General features: G+C 39.4%; 1 protein-coding gene across 5 annotated transcripts in view; it reads right to left on the minus strand.

Annotated features, from left to right (window-relative positions):
- The window catches only part of LOC140483641 (cadherin EGF LAG seven-pass G-type receptor 3-like), a 253976-nt gene that overhangs the window by 98860 nt on the left and 136281 nt on the right, over window positions 1–18835 (minus strand). For all 5 annotated transcript variants that reach the window (XM_072581951.1, XM_072581949.1, XM_072581950.1 and 2 more), the window contains 3 exons: window positions 15412–15553; window positions 13864–13984; window positions 11250–11433 (listed from right to left, as the gene is read on the minus strand). In XM_072581951.1, coding sequence (XP_072438052.1) covers window positions 11250–11433; window positions 13864–13984; window positions 15412–15553 — 447 coding nt within the window. The remainder of the gene's footprint in view (window positions 1–11249; window positions 11434–13863; window positions 13985–15411; window positions 15554–18835) is intronic.

Consider the following 18835-nt stretch of genomic DNA (forward strand, 5'->3'; position numbering starts at 1 on the left):
GTGTTGCTGGTAAAGCGCAGCAGGTCAGGCAGCATCCAAGGAGCAGGAGAATCGACGCTTCGGGCACGAGCCCTTCTTCAGGAATGCCCGAAATGTCGATCTTTCTCCTTTTCTGTTATGGTTTACAACTTGCTTCAGAGCAAATGTCTGAAAATTGTTCACACCCTTTAACTCCATCACTCTGAAGTCTATATTCTCAGTACATCTCTAATCTGTAAATAATAGAAATAAACCATGTTTGCTACATAGTTAGTAAATTTTCAAGATTATCAACTCTCACTATCTCGTGCACAATATTTCTTGAAATACTTTTAAAGATGTAGTTTACTCTCTAAGGGCTTGTGTCCATGGTGGTGCTAATATTATTCCATACTTCACTTAGATAATCAATACTTAATGTTGTTTCAATACTTCTCCACAGTATATGTAACTATGCTATGGGAATTCATTTAGCAGAAATAAAATCATAAGAACTGTTTGAAGGTTTTCATGTTAAGAACAGTTTTTTTTGGATTTGTTCATGTGGTGTGGTATTGCTGGCTAGACCAGCATTTATTGCCAATCCTTATTTGCTATTGACTGCTTCCTTGAAGCATTGCAGTCCTTAGGCTGTAGGGACATACGCAGTGCTATTAGGAGGGGAGCTTCAGGATTTTGACAATAAAGGAACAATGATAATATTTCCAAGTCAGGATGATGTGGTTTCAAGAGGTGGTGGTGTTAGTCCTTGTAACCTCAACCATATAGAAGGACAAATTGGAAGATGCTGTCAAAGGAGCCTTAGTGATTTGTTACTTGTAGATGATACACTGCACCACAATGTCAGTGGTGAAGGGAGTGAATGCTGAAGATGGTGGATGGGTGCCAATCAATTGGATTGATTTGTTCTGAGCGGTGTTGAGCTTCAAGTGTTGTTGGAGCTGTTCTCATCCACATATCTGACTTGTGTCTTGGAGATGGTGAACAGGCATTGCAGAGATAAGTTGTGAGTTGCTTCTTGTAGCCTAAGCATTTATATGGCTGGTTCAGCTTTGTTTTTGATCAATGGTAACCTCCAGGAAGATGATTGGAACACTGACTAAGATTTTTTTAAAATGTTGAAGCATGTGAAACCTGGCCTAGAAATAACAGCTGTTACCTTAAAATAATTAGTCATCCTTGACAGGCAGGTTTCAGGCAACATACTGGAGGAATAAGTGGAACAATTGAAAGAGATAGTTATGCATACTGAAGGATGGTCCATATGGGAACTTACTACTGTCAGGCTTTTGTGTTTGCTATCAGTCTGTTCACACTCTTGCAGCTGACTGGTCAACTGTGTAGAAGGGCTGGTAATGTATTTCTTCAGTAAGGCTAGCCAGATTCAATAATGGGAAGGCACTGTCTTGGTCTAGTGTTGATAGATCTCCATGATATCTTGTAACCAACGATCTGCTTGTACTGCACGCAAATCAAAACGTTTTACTATACCTAGGTACATGTGACAATAATAAATCAAATTAATTTTTTTTAAATCAATGCATAAATGTGATGCATTTTCAGTTTGACTACTGGATATTTGTTATGAGGTTCTGTGTGTTTGATGATAGCTCACCTGACCTATTCACTGTGTTTGAAGTTTCTCGAGTATACTACTTATGTAGGCTGTGGCAACAATAGTACTCACATGGATATATCTAATCAACCTGTTCAAATTAGTTATGACAAACTTCTCAGGTGGGACTTGACCCTGGGCCTTCTGGCTCAGAGATAGGAACGCTACCACTGTGCCACAACAACCTAAGAATGCTAGTCTAGACCAAACAGATGCAATGCCCTATTGTATGTAACTATCTGTTTCATTTCTTTCAGTTATCACTCTAGATGATGGGCAGAATACACTGCCTGAAATGTCAAGGCCTAACAAGTTTATTGAAGGAACTCAAATAATAACTAATCTTTATAGAGAAGATTCTGTAAAGTTAAATGCAAGAATCATCCTACTCAATTGTATGTAAGCAGATAATAAGAATACATCCACTTCCTCAGATGACCTCATTGATCAACCTATCATTTTATGCTTGCTACTCAAGTAAACTTCACTTCCAATGATCTAGTATACTAAAGTTTTACCAAACAAAATTGGAGACACTACTAATAAAAAGAATTTGCATACTTCCTGCTACCTGACCAACAAGTATGGTTACACCAGTCAGAGCACTTAATGACTCAGAAAAGCTGGCTAAAATCCAGTGATCTAAAATATTGTCGACATGTTACCAGTATTAATAAGTCTGTTACAGAGGGTTGATTTTGCTTTATATTGGATCACCATCTCAACTATCTGCCATCTGGCAATAGAGTTACAGCCAATCATTGAGCAAATGAGAAACATTTAAAGTCTTTGCTAGGTGAATAGGTGGTAGTAGAAGTTTTTCATGAGTAAACTATTTGTCAGTTGTCTCATGACCAGCTAGCAGCACAGCTCACCATAAAATAAGAATCCCCATTGAAGTCAATTTTCTGACTTCAGAATATCTTATGAGGAGGTGAAGATTCCTTTCAAGTCCTGACTCTAACTACAGCAGGAGCACAACACATTAGATAAGAAGACAGTTATTTCAAGTCTTGGTCTGTGCAAAGAATCTCCTGTATGGCCAGTTGGGGTCAGGGATTTTACCCACTCCTAACAGGAACTCTGGTGGAGGAGGGATCAAAATAGGAATTTCCCAAGACAGGGGCTTTGGAGAATGTAGCTTAGCATATGCCAGGATGCACGACCTGTGATTTTGCAGCCTATATCTTTGGCAAAGAGGCACTCTCTGACAGGGTGGTGCAGGCTATAATGCCTATTGTGCATTTGCAAGAAATCTTTTTCACAGCTTGATCCTGGATCTCTCAGGTCTGTAGGATGCAGCAGTTAAAAGAAATGTAAGCTCATTAAGCAAATGAACTTAGGAGTGGAGGTGGACTTTAATACAGATAAATAAATGATAATAGATATGGGAACAGAAAACACACGTAAAAGATATGTAAAAAGTACAGGAACATACGACAGCCAAGATGGAAAGATAAAATAACTATAGTGTAAGCATCATCATTCGCTAATATTTTTCAGTCAATGTCTGCTATTAACAGCACACTAATGAAGTACAAGAGCCAAGGGCCACTAATCATAAGTAACCCAGTGAAGCCATATATGCAATGTGCAAAATTCTAAGAATCCTAACTGTAAAAACATACTTCAAGACTGCATTTACTTGTGCCTTTTAGAGTTGAATCTGCTTGCATGCACGTGTGGGTGGAGGAGAATGAGGGCAGAAGGAACGGCATGGTGGCTCAGTGGTTAGCACTGCTGCCTCACAGTGCCAGGGACCCAGGTTCAATTCCTGCCTCGGGCAACTGTCTGTGTGGAGTTTGCACATTATCCCCGGGTCTGCGTGGGTTTCCACCTGGTGCTCCGGTTTCCTCCCACAGTCCAAAGATGTGCAGGTCAGGTGAATTGGCCATGCTAAATTGCCTGTAGTGTCAGGTGCATTAGTCAGGGGTGAATGTAGGGGAATGGGTCTGGGTGGGTTGCTCTTCGGAGGGTCGGTGTGGACTTGTTGGGCCAAAGGGCCTGTTTCCATGCTGTAGGGAGTCTAATCTAATCTAATCAGAAGTGCAAGAGATGGGCCAAACATCGCTAAGTGACCTGTCATCCAAGGTAGTAGGGAATCCTCAGTCGAGGAAAAAGGTGGACATTTTCTGAGGCCCCCATAAAGAAAGTGACATCGTTAGAACAAATGTGATGGAGACGGAGAAACTGGGAGGATAAGATTGAATTGATATAGGAAGCAGAGTGTGAGGATGGATAGTAAAAGTTAACTGTGTAAGTCAATAGATTTGTAGTGTATAATGGCAGCCAGTCTATCACCAGAAATAGAAACAGAGCTGTTGAAGAAGGGAGGGGAGTAGGTGGAGATGGACCAGGTGAAGGTGAGGGCTGAATGGAAATTGGAAGCAAAACTGGTTAATTTTTCCAATTCAAAACGAGAGAGAGAAGCAGCATCAATGATGACATCGATGAAATGGAGAAAGAGTTGTGGGTGGGACCTAAATACGATTGGAACAATGAACGTTCCACGTAACCCCTCAATAAGATAGACATAACTGGGGTCCATGCATGTATCCACAGCTACATCTTTGATCAGAATAACGTGAGGGGATTTAAACGAAAAGGGGTAAGATTTCAGTTATTAGTGTTTTGAAGGAGAATTATAAATTCATTACAAACCAATTTTTGTTCTTTAGACATGTTTGACTAGCAGCTAGTTCCAACATTTGCAATTATTTAAACCAGTTCTGCTTACATTTGAGATTAAAGTATCCATGCAGCACTTTCTACATTCTTTCATGTAGGGAGGGGCTTGGAAGCCAGGACAGTAGGCTAGCTTTTAGCGGTCATTGGTTAGAGTTGAGTGTCATGGACACCAGGATTTTATTGCTGAGGTGGTGAGAAGGGGTGGGCTCTCTCTGGCAACAATTCACCTAATTGCTTGTCCTTGTCACTACCTTCAGCATCAATTCCAGGGAGAGAAAATCATATTCAATCATAGCCATTTCAATACATTCATGGAGGATGTCTATTGCCCATTCTAAGTACGATAATTAACCTTTACCTGCAATAAATTTAACTTGCCCTTGTTTAATCATCTTATCAAGTACTGTACAGACACTGCCATACATTAACTAATCACTCTCCTATTTCTTAAAAAAACTGATGGACGCAGTACTATCTAGTCACTGACTATAGATATTAACACATTTAAATTGCTGTGTCTATTCAATAACAAGAACATAAACAGAATTATTTACTTATTAAACTAAAGCACCGGCATATTTATCTTTGGCTCTTTATAGTTGCACAAGTATTTGTTAAACGCACTTCAAATTATCTCACTTAACTGGCAATCAGTTGGCATGTTGCTATCTGGACCGCTTTCGACTTTATATAACAGCAGCAATATTAGATATCACAGCAAATTAAAACCTGACAGAATCTCAATTAGAGTGGTGCTGGAAACCTCGGATGTTGCCTGACCTGCTATGCTTTTCCAGCACCACACAAATCTAGACTCTGATCTCCAGCATCTGCAGTCCTCACTTTTGCCTAGTTGATTAAAACCTGACAGGTCTAGTTGGGCTTTGGCTGAGTTGAATCAGGAGCTTGGTGCTGGCAAGGCACAGCAGGTCAGGCAGCATCACAGGAGCAGGGGTGTCGATGTTTCAGGCAAAAGCCCTTCATCAGCTCTTTGCTGGCAACGTCAACTCTCCTGCTCCTCGGATGCTGCCTGACCTGCTATGCTTTTCCAGCACCACACTCTCAACTCTAATCTCCAGCATCTGCAGTCCTCACTTTCGCCTAGGTAATTTAGCATGGCCGATCCAAATAAACCTGCACATCTTTGGACTATGGAAGGAAACTGGAACACCCAGAGGAAACCCAAGCAGATATGGGGAGAATGTACAAACACCACACAGACAGTCACCCAAGCATGAAATCGAACCTGGGTGTCTAGTTGCCATGAGGCAGCAGTGCTAACCAGAGTCGTGCCACTCTTTCAATCAAAACATAGTCAGCAAGATTTGAAACTGCGCAGGGAAATCCTGAAGGATTTAAAAGCTTATTGCCTTAACCACTCAGCCACGAGCCCCTCTAAATCTTTCATTCCAACCAGAAATGCTCAGGCCAGCATTTCCGCTCAACTCTGGGCTTTTATATTAGAAACAAACCTTGGCTCAGAGCTTTAATCTCTCACAATACAGAAATGGACATAGTACTGTAGGTGTGGTCTGACAAGAGAATTGTGTAATTTAATCAATTCTTCCTCCAACCAGTGAATTACTGCTTTTGTTATATTCGTCATCAATCTGTTGATTGCTGCTCTGTTTTGCTTAGATACACCGAGCAGACCTCTGTTTCCTTCATAACATCACCCACATCCATTTTAATACATTCATGGAGCATGTCTGTTGCTTATTCTATGTATGATACTTAATATTTGGATTAAATTTCATTTGCTATTGTTCACCTACTTAATATATTTTATTTATAGAGTCACACAACATGGAAACAAACCCTTCAATCCAACTCATCCATGCCAACCAAATTTCCCAAACTAAATTAGTCCCATTTGCCTGCAGCTGGCCTGTATCTTTTGAAACCTTTCAATTCTGTTTACTGTTCTGCACAGTTTAACATTATCTGTAAATTGGTATAATTTGTATCAAGGTTTTCAATTTAAATAATTAATGTAAATTACAAATATATCCAGTCCCCAGACACTTGCTCTGAACTTCTGCAACAGAACTCGTCCAACATCTAATTGGTGCCTTCAGTCAATTCCTTATCCTATCTTTCAGAGGCTGATCGATATGCATTTCATCCTCTGTTTGCATTTTTGGTTTCCAAAACACATAAGTTTTCTGGCTAAAATACAGCAGACTACAACAGATGCTGGAAAATGGAAATAGAAACAAAGTGCTGGAAATACTCAATAGGGTCTGGCAGCATCTATGGACGGAGAATCAGAGTTAACACGTGAGGGAGAAAGTTTTTAAAAAAAGGAAAGGTCTGTGGAATGGGAGACACTAAGTGACAAATATCTAGTAGAACAAAAGATAGAGGGAGTGATTATGGTTATAGTAAATAAATAAAGCAATTGCAGTGTGTAAGATTGAGATAATTAAAAACACTATTTAATTCGCTTTCTTATTTCATTAGGTTAGAGACAAAAAAAACTGCAGATGCTGGAATCCAAGGTAGACAAGTAAGAGGCTGGAAGAACACAATAGGCCAGGCAGCATCAGGAGTTGGAGAAGTCAACATGTCCTGAGAAGGGTTACACCTGAAACGTTGACTTCTCCAACTCCTGCTGCTGCCTGGCCTATTGTGTTCTTCCAGCCTTCTGCTTGTCTACCTTTCTTATTTCACAGCTCATTAATGTTATGTAGACTTAAAAACCAGTGTTGTAGGATGACCTGTCCACAATTCTGTGCAACATATTTTGCACAGAATTCCATTAGCATCATTCCATACAGGAAATTTCACTGCACAGCAGCATTCAGTGAAGCAAAGTCCCGAACTTAACTCTGGCTGGCTGCTTAATGTTCTTTGCAGAGGCTTGTCTTCACACCTTTGGGACTGAAGATTCATCTCAACTTCCATTTTTCATAACCACTGACTTTTATTGTGGCTTTGAGACATATAAGGATAATACTTATTGCAGCATAATCTATTTACTATTCAAACATTGTAGATCAAATTGTAATCACATACTGCAATTAATTTTACACTTCACCTTTTATTTCACTCCCCACAGCATTTTAAGACTAGACTGGTTTAAAATATCCAACAAATTAGCACTACTGTAGTGAAATATGCTACACAAAATTTAACTGCATCAGCTAAAACACTAATTGCTGTAGTGGAAGTCTAGGAATCTTTTTAATTGATCCAATTATTGATCATAAGATACAATGAGGATTTGAGGTTTCAGCTGTAACTTCAAAAAAGGATATATAATGGCTGCTCGTAGTAAGCCTATTAAAGTTAATGCACCACAAAGTGTTTGTGAGGTTTCTTATATAGAATCCCTACAGTGTGGAAACAGGCCCTTTGGCGCAACAAGTCCACACCGGCCCTCCAAACAGTAACCCACCCAGACCCATTCCCGTGCCCTATTCCCAATATTTACCCCGGACTAATGCACCTAACCTACACATCCCTGAACACTGTGGGCAATTTGGCACGGCCAATTCACCTGACCTGCACATCTTTGGACTGTGGGAGGAAACTGGAGCACCCGAAGCAAACCCACGCACACACAGGGAGAATGTACAAACTCCACACAGACAGTTGCCCAAAGCTGGAATCAAACCCAGGTCCTTGGCGCTGTGAGGCAGCAGTGCTAACCACTGAGCCACCGTGCCAGCCCACAAAGTATTATGTGAGTTTATGTTTACAATGAGGATTCTTATAAACAAACAATATACATTTGCCCAAATCTTAGTAAGAGGAACTGATGCCCCTTTGGATGCTAAGGAAATTCCAACAAGCATATAACATAGTACTTATGAACAAAATTTAATTTCCAATCACTTGTTCTACTTTGCTCAGATTTCTGCACAATTCCCTACGACGGTACCTCAAGATGGCCAGAATCACAGGGACTTGGTCTGCTTGTCCTAGAAAGTACTTATTCTGGCTTTAGCACAGTTTTACTTAGAGCTTTCATAACAGGTGGAAAGAGTTTAAAGCAGTCCAGCAACATGACAACCTCAACATAGCTCACCAATAGCTCAGAGCTCCACAAAAATGTATTCAACTCCATGCCACTCTCCCAACAATGCTCACCACTCTCCCACACCACCTGATACACATACCTGATTTGTGCAGACCTCAATAGTACTCACAGCCCCAACGCACTCACACCCCCAACATATTTTTTATCCAACCTGCACACCCTGATTGTGTTCACCTCTTCACAGCCTCACAGTGCTCACTATCCCCACACAAACATCCTGTCAGTGCTTACCAGCTTCAATCCACAACCCCAGAAGTGGTGAAACTTTTGACATCAGTTAGTCTGGAGCCATGTCAGTTGGAGGAGGAAGTGCAGGAAAGGCAAGAGAGTGAGGGGAATTGAACAGTGTAAGTCATTGAAGGGTGGTACACAATGTTGGAAGGTGAGAAACTAGAGGGGCGAGCATCATCATGTGATGACAATCTTATTTACTACATCTTGGATCTCAATTTCAGATTTAACTTTAATAATTGACAATGTTCATTACAATAGAACCCACTGCTTTCTCCCCGTGTCCCTGCCTCCCTCGCCAAGTATAGTTGCTGCTGAATTATGCCACCCTCAATTATACATTCCACATTCCTCACTGATGTGAAGTTTTCTTGGGTCCCAGTTAGCTGAGTATTCATTCCTCTGTCGATAGGTTTAAAACTGATCTCTTTTCTTTGCAGTTTGCTCTTCTCCCCACCCACACTCCCCTTCCAGCGTGCTATTCTCCTTATATGTTTTGCAGCCTGCTTCCTGCCCTCACACATCTAGTAGTGTCCTTCTCTCACTTACACCATTCATGTTCACTCCTTATCAATTGATGGATCTCCTAGATCAGCAAAATGTTGGTTCTCACCATTGTTTGGTGATTGGTGCTGACTGTGAAATTTCAGTCTGCAAGCCAAAAGGATCACCAGGTCTGTGTTTGATTTTCCTGATCATGAACAGTGAATGCTAAGCTACCAAATTGCAAATAGTACAAGTAAATTGGCGTTTCACCTGGAATGAGTATTAGGGGCCTTGGATGATGAGAAGGAAGGAGGTAAAAGACCAATATTTTATCTATTGTGCTTGCTTGTAAAGACTGGATTAGTGGTGCTGGAAGAGCACAGCAGTTCAGGCAGCATCCAACGAGCAGCGAAATCGACATTTTGGACAAAAGCCCTTCCCGAAACGTCGATTTCGCTGCTCGTTGGATGCTGCCTGAACTGCTGTGCTCTTCCAGCACCACTAATCCAGTATTTGCTTTCCAGCATCTGCAGTCATTGTTTTTACCTCTCTTGCTTGTAAAGATGCCAGTGGACAGGGAAAGTAATGGAGGAGTGGAGCAGTGTTGTAGAAGGAATGATTTCCTGCAGAAAGCTGAGAATGGGAAAAATGCATCTGGTAATTGAAAATGACCACTGAATGTGAGGTGAGGTGGAAGACAAGGGAAAAGGAAATTCTATTATGGGAGAATGGGAGAGGGAAGGAAAAGGAAGACATATGGTATAGTATGGAAGTTTGTTTCTTCACAACAGGTGCAACAAAGAAACCAAGAGAATGGAATTGGGTCTTTCCAAGAAGCAGGTGAGGACAGGGAACCTGCGAATGTTAGTGAACCTATGGAGAACACTGGTTGGTAGACATACTTTGAACTTTCTGCTAGACTTTGAACTTTCACTGGAGTGGAATACAAGAGGTATAATTTCTACATGCTATGCCAAATTAGCCTTCTAAAAACTGGAACATAGAAGAGTAGGAGGCAACTTGATTGAAAATTTTATACCTGAGAGTTCTTAACAGAGTGTAAGTGGATAGGATGTATCCACTTGTGAGAGACCCTAGAAATAGAGGTTACTGCTACAAAATGAGGATTTGCCTTTTTAAGACAAAGATGTGAAGAAACACTGTCTCAAAAGGGATTGAATGCAGAGTCTTTGAATATTTTTAAATGGATAGATAGATTCTTGATAAAAAAGGGATTGAAAGGTTATGGTGAGAGGGCAGGAGTAATCACATTAGCCATCATCTTATTGAATGGTGAAGTAGGCTCAAGGCATTGAGTAGTTTACTCCTGCTCTTAATTCATATTTTTGCATATACACCATGACAACAGTTTCCTTTCGCCTCTCGATCAATATTTTTTTAAACCAACCTTTAGAACCATGTTGCCAGGCGGGATCTATGTGGCAACACACTATACCTCCAAAACTAATTTTCCTATATAGATGGATGTTAAACGAATGGAGGATTTATCAATTGAGAGAATCACGGAGATATGAACTAATTCCTGGGTTGGAGGGACTGTGGTGAGGGAAGTTTAAATAGATTGGATTTATATTCTCTTGGGTTTAGAAAAATAATAGATGATCTTATTCAAACATATAAAATTCTCATTGAGATCAATGGGGTGGATGTAAGTTGGATATTTCCCCTCTTTAGATGGGGGAAGCACACTCTAGGAATAACGCACATGCCATTTAGCACTGAGATGAAGGAAGACTTCTTCACTTTGAGGATGGTATTTTCCAGCAAGATGAGTAGCTTTAACAGCTCAATAAAACATAATTCCACACTAAAACATAAACCCAATTGTATACTTTTTGTGTCAGTTTATATGAAGCATGATATTGTTTATTCTAAACAAGTTAATATCAACATTAAACAACAGACATAGAAATTCTGTAAAAAATACATAATGGAAGGGTGCCATTATTTGAAATGCCAATTTCAAAATGACAACATTAGAGCAAAATTTGTCAATGAAACAATTTTTAAGTTATACATTATTTCCAGACAGCACTAGGTGTGAAGATCAAATCCGTACAATGTTTTGTAATTTTACTTATGGTACAAAGTTAATTTAAGCTTCTCAGCTGTGCAAAATTCTTTTTAAAAGTTTCATTTCTACAGCAGATTGGCAATAAATTATGTCTCGGGGACATTTCTCACCTTCACACCCACTGTGCGTGACCTCCGCAAAAGGATTATCACACTGGTTACACTGACGTCCAATCACTCCTGATCTACAGTGACATTGGCCAGTTTCTTGATCACATGACCTGGAAAACGAGCCAATAGGATAGCAGTCACAAGGTAGGCATGCATCGCTTCCAACAGGACGATAGTGAAACTCCTGAAAGAATAAAAATGAACTCAAGTTAAATGGAGTTTAAAACAGTGATCTTTTGTGTGACTAAAATAGTTGTGGGGTTCCTTGCTTATAAAAATTATGATCCAAATAAATCCATAAATTGCAAATAAATTGGGAGTTCTTATGTTATAGTGTTTTAAAAATTAATTTGTTGTAGTCAACAATTTAAAGACTGCCAAGTTTAGCGATTTGGTAATCCAGCCAGTTTCGAATTCAACTCAAGCAAAGAAATATTTCACTGGTCGTTCTTTCATAAGTTTTGTGAACAGCAGAGGACATTTCACAGTATTTATTTCAAAATGGTATGAGCTGGAACCAGAAACTGTAAAATAAGCTCAAATTAATTCAACAAATATATATGGAAAATTACATACGACATAATATTACTGGACTACTAATCTCTAGCATCTGCAGTCCTTACTTTTGCCTAATAACCTTGTGACCTAGGATAATATTCAAGTACCCAGAATTCAAATCCAACCAATGGCAACTGCAAAAGTTAAATTCAATTAATTAATAAAAAGCTAGTCTCAGTAAAGATAATCATGAATCTCGTGACCATCATAAGGACACTGGTGGATAATTAAATAAACAAAAAGCTGCACAAACATTCCCATCTTCAACACTGAATAATTTCAGAAATTTAAGGTAATGTTAAAGATTTATGCAACTGCATGTATACATAACTGTCAAAGGATGATCCATCTTAACCTACTCCTGAAGTCCCTAGTGTCACAAATGAAATTGTCAGTCAATTCATGACACCTGATGTCAAGAAGGAACCAGATACAGCAAACTCTATGTTCAGTTCAAACATTCCAGCTATAGTAATGAAGCCTGGTGCTACAGGACTAGCTATGTTTCAAGGCAAAAGTGTGGACTGCAGATGCTGGAGATTAGAATCAAGAGTGTGGTGCTGGAAAAGCACAGCAGATCATGCAGCATCTGAGGAGCAACTTGGAGCTATGCTCCAAGTCAAGCTGCTCTAGTAAAACTCCAAAACTAGCATCTTTCTGGCAACGCCTCAAACTATCCAATTCTGTCCTACCCTCAAAAGCAAGACAAACCCAATCTGGCCAATTCTTGCTCCATTAGCATCTAGGCAGCATGTGGCATCAAGAAGTCCTAGTAAAACTTATGTTGATATAAATTGAGGGGAAACCTTCTGCTGGTTGGACCAGTAATATGAAAAACTATAGTTATCTGAGCAGATCAGAGGCTAAGAACTCTGTAGCAATAACTAATCTTTTGAGTCTCTACCATCAATAAGGAGAAGTCAGCAGCATGATGGAATACTCCATACTTGATTGGAGGAGCACAGCTTGAAACCACTCAGGGAAGGTAAACCACTTGAAATCCCATCTAGTATCTTAAAACATTTGCACCTTCGACCATTAGTGCACCATGGCAGCTGTGAATTATTGATAGGATCGTACTTCAAACAACTCACCAAGGCTCTTTCAGTCGCACCTATCAGACCTGTAATCTCCACTGCTAAGACTAACGATTAATAGGCTCTTGGAACACTTTGGAAGGCAGTTCCCATCAAGTCTTTCACATCATCCTGACTTAAAACTAAAATACTGTTCCTTCATTGCTGCTGTTAAAGTCCTGTAAGTCCCTTCATAACAATATTATAGGTATATTTGCATGCCTTAGACTGCGGAAGTTCAAGGTAGCAGCTCATTACCATCTTTTCAAGATCACTTGGGGATTGACATAAATGTTGACAACACCAGTGAACCCATACTCCCATGATTGAATGTATATTTGTAAAGTGACATAAACAGTCTGTAAATTATGTAGTTATTGACTTGTGTGGAGCACTACTCAAGTGGGTGACTTACAGAGATGAGTCTTAAAGACATCATTGTTAGATACCTATTATGTAATCAAAGTTTGGGAGAAGATTTGTAGCTCGGGTGCTCGTTGTTGTGGTTCTGTTCGCCGAGCTGGGAGTTGTGTTGCACAGGAGGCTCCCAAGCACTGAGGATGTCACCTAGACAGGGGACGAAACGTTTGCAACACAAATTCCCAGCTAAGCAAACAGAACCACAACAACCTATTATGTAAGGCTGATTCATGAAACAAACTGGGGAAATTGGTGTCTGTGCCAGGCAAGAAAAACTATCAAATTGGATTCTTTGACAGGCAGAATACATTGAAGTAATAACCACAGCATCATATATTTAAAAAGTCAAACTGATGCTGCTTATACTGGTAATGATAAATGTAAAACTCATCAATGGATCTCAATAAAAATCAACAGCTGATTTATTTTTAGTTGTACATTCAGGAAGTTTAGAGGTTTCAATATATGATACATATTCAAACCTTAATGAAAACTCAATATCAAGGAAGAGACAAGAAAGATAAAAAGTGGCATTTTCTTGATGACACGATGATACTAACCTTGCAGTAGCATTGGCCATTTGTCTTGTTGCAGTCTGGGTCAAAGCCCTTACTGATATCACAGTTGCAGGGTCCACAAGTTGGATTCCCCCACCAGCCTTTGGGACATTGGTGATCGATTCTAGATGGAAATTCAGGAGGGAATAAAAATCATTATAGCACTTACCATTTGTTGCGCAAAGAACACAGTTGCAAAGTACTGATTCCCATTCATAGTCCACAATAAATTCTGAACCCAAACCATTGAGGTAGGCATGGAAAAACACGTGGTCCAGCTGCAACACTTAAAGCTCTGAAGGTAAATTCCACCCTCACTGCAGTGTCTATCAAAGGCATTGTGTACATTATAAAGGTACTGAAATGAGAATCAAATATTATTTCTCTCTTTAACAATCAACTGTGACTGGTGCACTATAAACAAACTCTACAATATGATTCCGTTGTAATAAAAAATTTAAGGGTACAAGGAATACATTGAGGGGGAAAGGGAAGAAAAGGTCAAACAAAATACAGCAAGGACTAATGCACATGCATGGAAGGATATACCATTCTTCTGAATACACCATATTAACGGTTTAAAATATAGTGGCAGCAAATCCTTGGCAACAAAACAACTTCAAACTACCCACAAAAAAAATCTCTTTTCAGAGTTAAGGGCATCTCAAAATACATTTTTGGTCAGGTACAAACAGTTTTAGGGGTAGGGGTTGGAATGTGGGGTGAAAGAATAAGGTGGATGACTTTTGTTCCACGTCTTAAGCAGACTGAATTGTTATATTCAAAAAAGCCAGATGGTGAAGAGTAGAACTGGAACCAATCTCTACGCGCATTATCTATTTATTTACAGTTACACATTACAAGCATGCATCTCTTAATTCAATAACTATAATTTTAGCCTATTTATTCTATAATGAAATGTTTGGAAGTGTTATGACACCTCATGGTCATCAAATCATGAGGACAGGATTTGAACCCGGCTCTTCTGACTCTGAGCCCAGGACACAACTACTCCATAAAAAGATCCTTAGTTTGTCTATTTATAGTGTACACATGAATCCTCCAGCTAATTCCTATCACCTTTATACAATTCAATGGAGGTCAATATACAACTAACATAAGGTTCTTGTGGCCCATTGGTTGTCTCCCCACCTCTGGTGCAGGAGGTACAGATTCAAGTTCCACTTGCTCCAGAGGTGTCTAATAATATCTCTGAATAGGTTGGTTAGGAAAATATCTATACAATTGACTTGCACTTTCTGAATATGGGCAATAAATGCTAGCCTTACCAGTGATTTCCACATCCTGCAAATGAATACAAAAGTCAAAAAGGCACACCCAAGTTCCACAGAATCATCTGCCTAACCATCTAGCACATTCTACCCAGACTGCAACGTCTTTGTTTAAAACTGTAAAGTAGATGAATGACATGCTTACGCCATTCCTCAGATTTTCTATACAACTATTCTCACAACGGCAACTTTTGGTGCTTCTAACTTCGTTCCCTAATAGAAATGTATTGCATTCCTCCATTCAGCGGTATTGTTTTACCTGTGCTCGCAGTACTGGCCAAAATGGTTCTCTCCACAGTCACATGTGTACCCATGAGAGGAACTGGGTTTGCGACGACAGACAGATTCATTCTCACATGGATTCAGCTGACAGGCATCGATGCAAGACTCACCATAGTAACCTAAACATGAAACATTCTTAAATATTTTACATCAACTTTTATGCCACTTCTGCATTTTTTATCTGATAAACTCTTTGTGGATTGGAATTATCACTGTCAATTTAAATTAGCATTATCTATTACAGCATTGCCTGATAAATTACTGTTTGCTACATGTTTAATTTGGAATCCATATGTGGATAATTAAATCTGATTGACGGTTGACTGTTAGTAACTATTTAACAGGTGCATTTGCCATGGCAAGGTCTCTATCAATCTAAATCCACTTGCCAACCATCCAACATATGTTTTGCATATGATCTAAAAATGTTGTTCCCTTTTATAATAGTATTCTTGGAAATTGTCCTGATGAGTACATGACAAAAAGCTTCAACAAAATGTGTCATATATTTGCACAAAAAGTGGGCAGCAAGTCAGCTGCATGGACAGAATATCTTTAAAAAAGCAAAGAATTACAAGGTTACTAACCGGGGTAAAATTATAGTACAAAGGAAAGCTAGCTAAACATATATTAAGAATTTTGATCGAAATTTAAAAAGAAGAGTTAAAAAAGGTGTGTTGATTCGAAAGAAATTGGGTCTGGGGAATTAATAATGGAAAATAAAGACATTAAGGATTACGTGAACAGATATTTTGCACTGGTCTTCACTATTAAGAAAACAAGTAACATCCCAGGAATAGCTGAGAGTCAGAAGAGGGAAGGGAGAAATTCAAGAAAATTACAGCCAGCTAGGAGGTGGCACCGAAAATTTGTTGGAGCTGCAAGCTTGTTTTACTTTTCTAAAATATCTTAGTTTCAGGGAAAGTAGCGAATGTAAATTGCCTTTAGGGGAGAAGATAGAAAGCAGGAAAGTACAGGGCAGTTAGCTTAATGTCTGTCATTGGGAAGATGTTGGAAGCCATTATTAAAGCCATTACAACAGGACACTTCAAAACATTCAGACATTTCAAAACATTCAAGTTTAGCAGGCAGAGTCAACATAGCTTTGTGAAAGGTAATTCATGTTTAACCAATGTATTTGCTGTGATTAAAAGAGCATTGGTAGATATCAACTGATGGAATTCCAGAAAATATTTGATAATAGGATCACATTAAATGTTGCTGAGGAATATAAAATCTCATTTTACAGGCAGTAACATATTGGCATGGATGGAAGATTGGGTAGCCATCATGAAAGAATCGGGATAAATGGGTCATTTTTGTTTGTCAAAATATGACAATTGGTGTGATTATGGTGCTGGGCCCTCAATATTTTACAGGCTATACAAATGACTTGGATGAAGGAATTGAAGGTATAGTTCATAAATTTGTAAGTAACAAAGGCGGGCAAGAAAGTAATTTGTTGTAGAAGGCATGAGACTACAAAGGGATATAGATGAGTGAATGGATAAAGATCTGACAAATGGCATATAATGTGAGAAAATGTGAGATTGTCCACTTTGACAGGAAGAATAAAAGCAAGCATATTATCTAAATGGTGAGATGTTGCAGAGCTCTGATATGCAGAGAGATCAGGATGTCTTAATGCATGAATCACAAAAGGTTACCGTACAGGCAGAGCAAGTAGTTAGGAAAGATATTAGATTGTTATTGTTTATTGAAAGAGGAAATGAGCACATCGATCTGGACCCACTATACCGGCCACAGCAGCAGACAGCTGGAACTGACAACCGGAAGCGGCAGATTCAAACCACTACAAATTCCGGAGGAGAGATCACAGAAGCGCTTCACAGGAGGCTCCCAAGCACTGAGGATGTCACCTAGACAGGGGACGAAACGTCTGCAACACAAATTCCCAGCTCGGTGAACAGAACCACAACAATGAGCACCCGAGCTACAAATCTTCTCACAAAATTAGGGGAAATGAATGTAAAAGTAGGGAGCTTATGTTTCAGTTATACAGGGCATTGGTAAGACCACTTCTGGAGTGCTGTATACAGTATTGGTATCTTAGTTGAGAAAGGGTATAAGAGTGTTGGAAACTTTTCAGAGGAAGTTTACTAGGCTGACTAATGCCTGGGCTTTGGACGAGCTGACTGGCTCATGAGAAAAGACTGTATAAGCAAGACCTGTGTCTGGTGGAGTTTAGAAGAGTAAGAGGAAACTTGATTGAAATATAAAATGCCCTGAAGGTCTAGTTATGAAGGTGTGGGTGTACTTTAAAACAGGAGTGGTGCTGGAAAAGTACAGTGGGTCCGAGGAGCAGGAAAATCGATGTTTCGGGTAAAAGCCCTTCATCAGGAATCTCTGGTTTCTGGCATCTCTGGCATCTGCTTTCCTCACTTTTGCCTGTGCTTTAAGAGAGTTACAAGCAGCAAAACTACCAGGCACAGTACTAAGTGTTCTCAATAAGGTAACAATGTAACACTTGGTCAACCAACGCGATTAGCTCGTTGCCTGGAGACAAAAACAAATTCAAATTTGGCCAATCAGTTTAAATTATACACTTAAAAATACCAAACTCTAATCCAGTTTGAGTTTAGTATAATGAAGACTTTTAAAGCCAATGACACAATCCGATGCTTTGGGGAAAATTGAACAGTTGAGATGAGAACTGCCAAGCCCCAGCATGTAACAGACTGCTTGAAAAATAGCTCTCTTAAGAGGAACCTTTTCGAACAATTACCTGTGATGCAGAAATTCCTAAAAAGAAAAGACACAGGAAGATCCAAATGTAAGAACCAAAAGCTGCCTGGTTTTGAGATAAGAAGTGTTGTTTTGTAAATCTTATTTGGGAGTTTTATCGGACTAGTATCAAAGAAGGGAAGGTAAAAGATAGGTTAGTGTAAGGACTTGTACATAGTTGTTAGTTAATTATTCTCATTTCAGAAATAAAGTTGTTAATTTTGACTTTAGTTCTTGACCACTCGAATTTCTACAGATTACTGCATGGGATAAATTGTTTCTGTGTTGCTGGTTTTAAATTAAGCTGGAGGGTTTCGCAAAGGATGTTTCCTCTTGTTGGAGAATCTAAGATAAGGGTCACTGTTCAAAAATGAGAGGTCGCTCACTGAAAATAGAGATGGAGAAAATCCCCCCACCCCCCTGCATCCCAACATGAATCTTTGGGACTCTACTTCCACTGCCATTTGAGGAACATTGCCTTGGAATATTTTTAAAGTATGGTAGATAGATTCTTAATAAATAAAGGAGTGAAGGTTCTTTGAAAAAAGCAGGAAAGTGGAGTAACTAGATCAGCCTTGATCTTACTGGAGGAACAAGCTTTAGGGACCTGAGTGGCCTACTCCCATTCCTAATTCATACATCTATACATACATATT

The sequence above is a fragment of the Chiloscyllium punctatum genome, chromosome 12, assembly GCF_047496795.1.
Source record: "Chiloscyllium punctatum isolate Juve2018m chromosome 12, sChiPun1.3, whole genome shotgun sequence".
Lineage (NCBI taxonomy): Eukaryota > Metazoa > Chordata > Chondrichthyes > Orectolobiformes > Hemiscylliidae > Chiloscyllium > Chiloscyllium punctatum.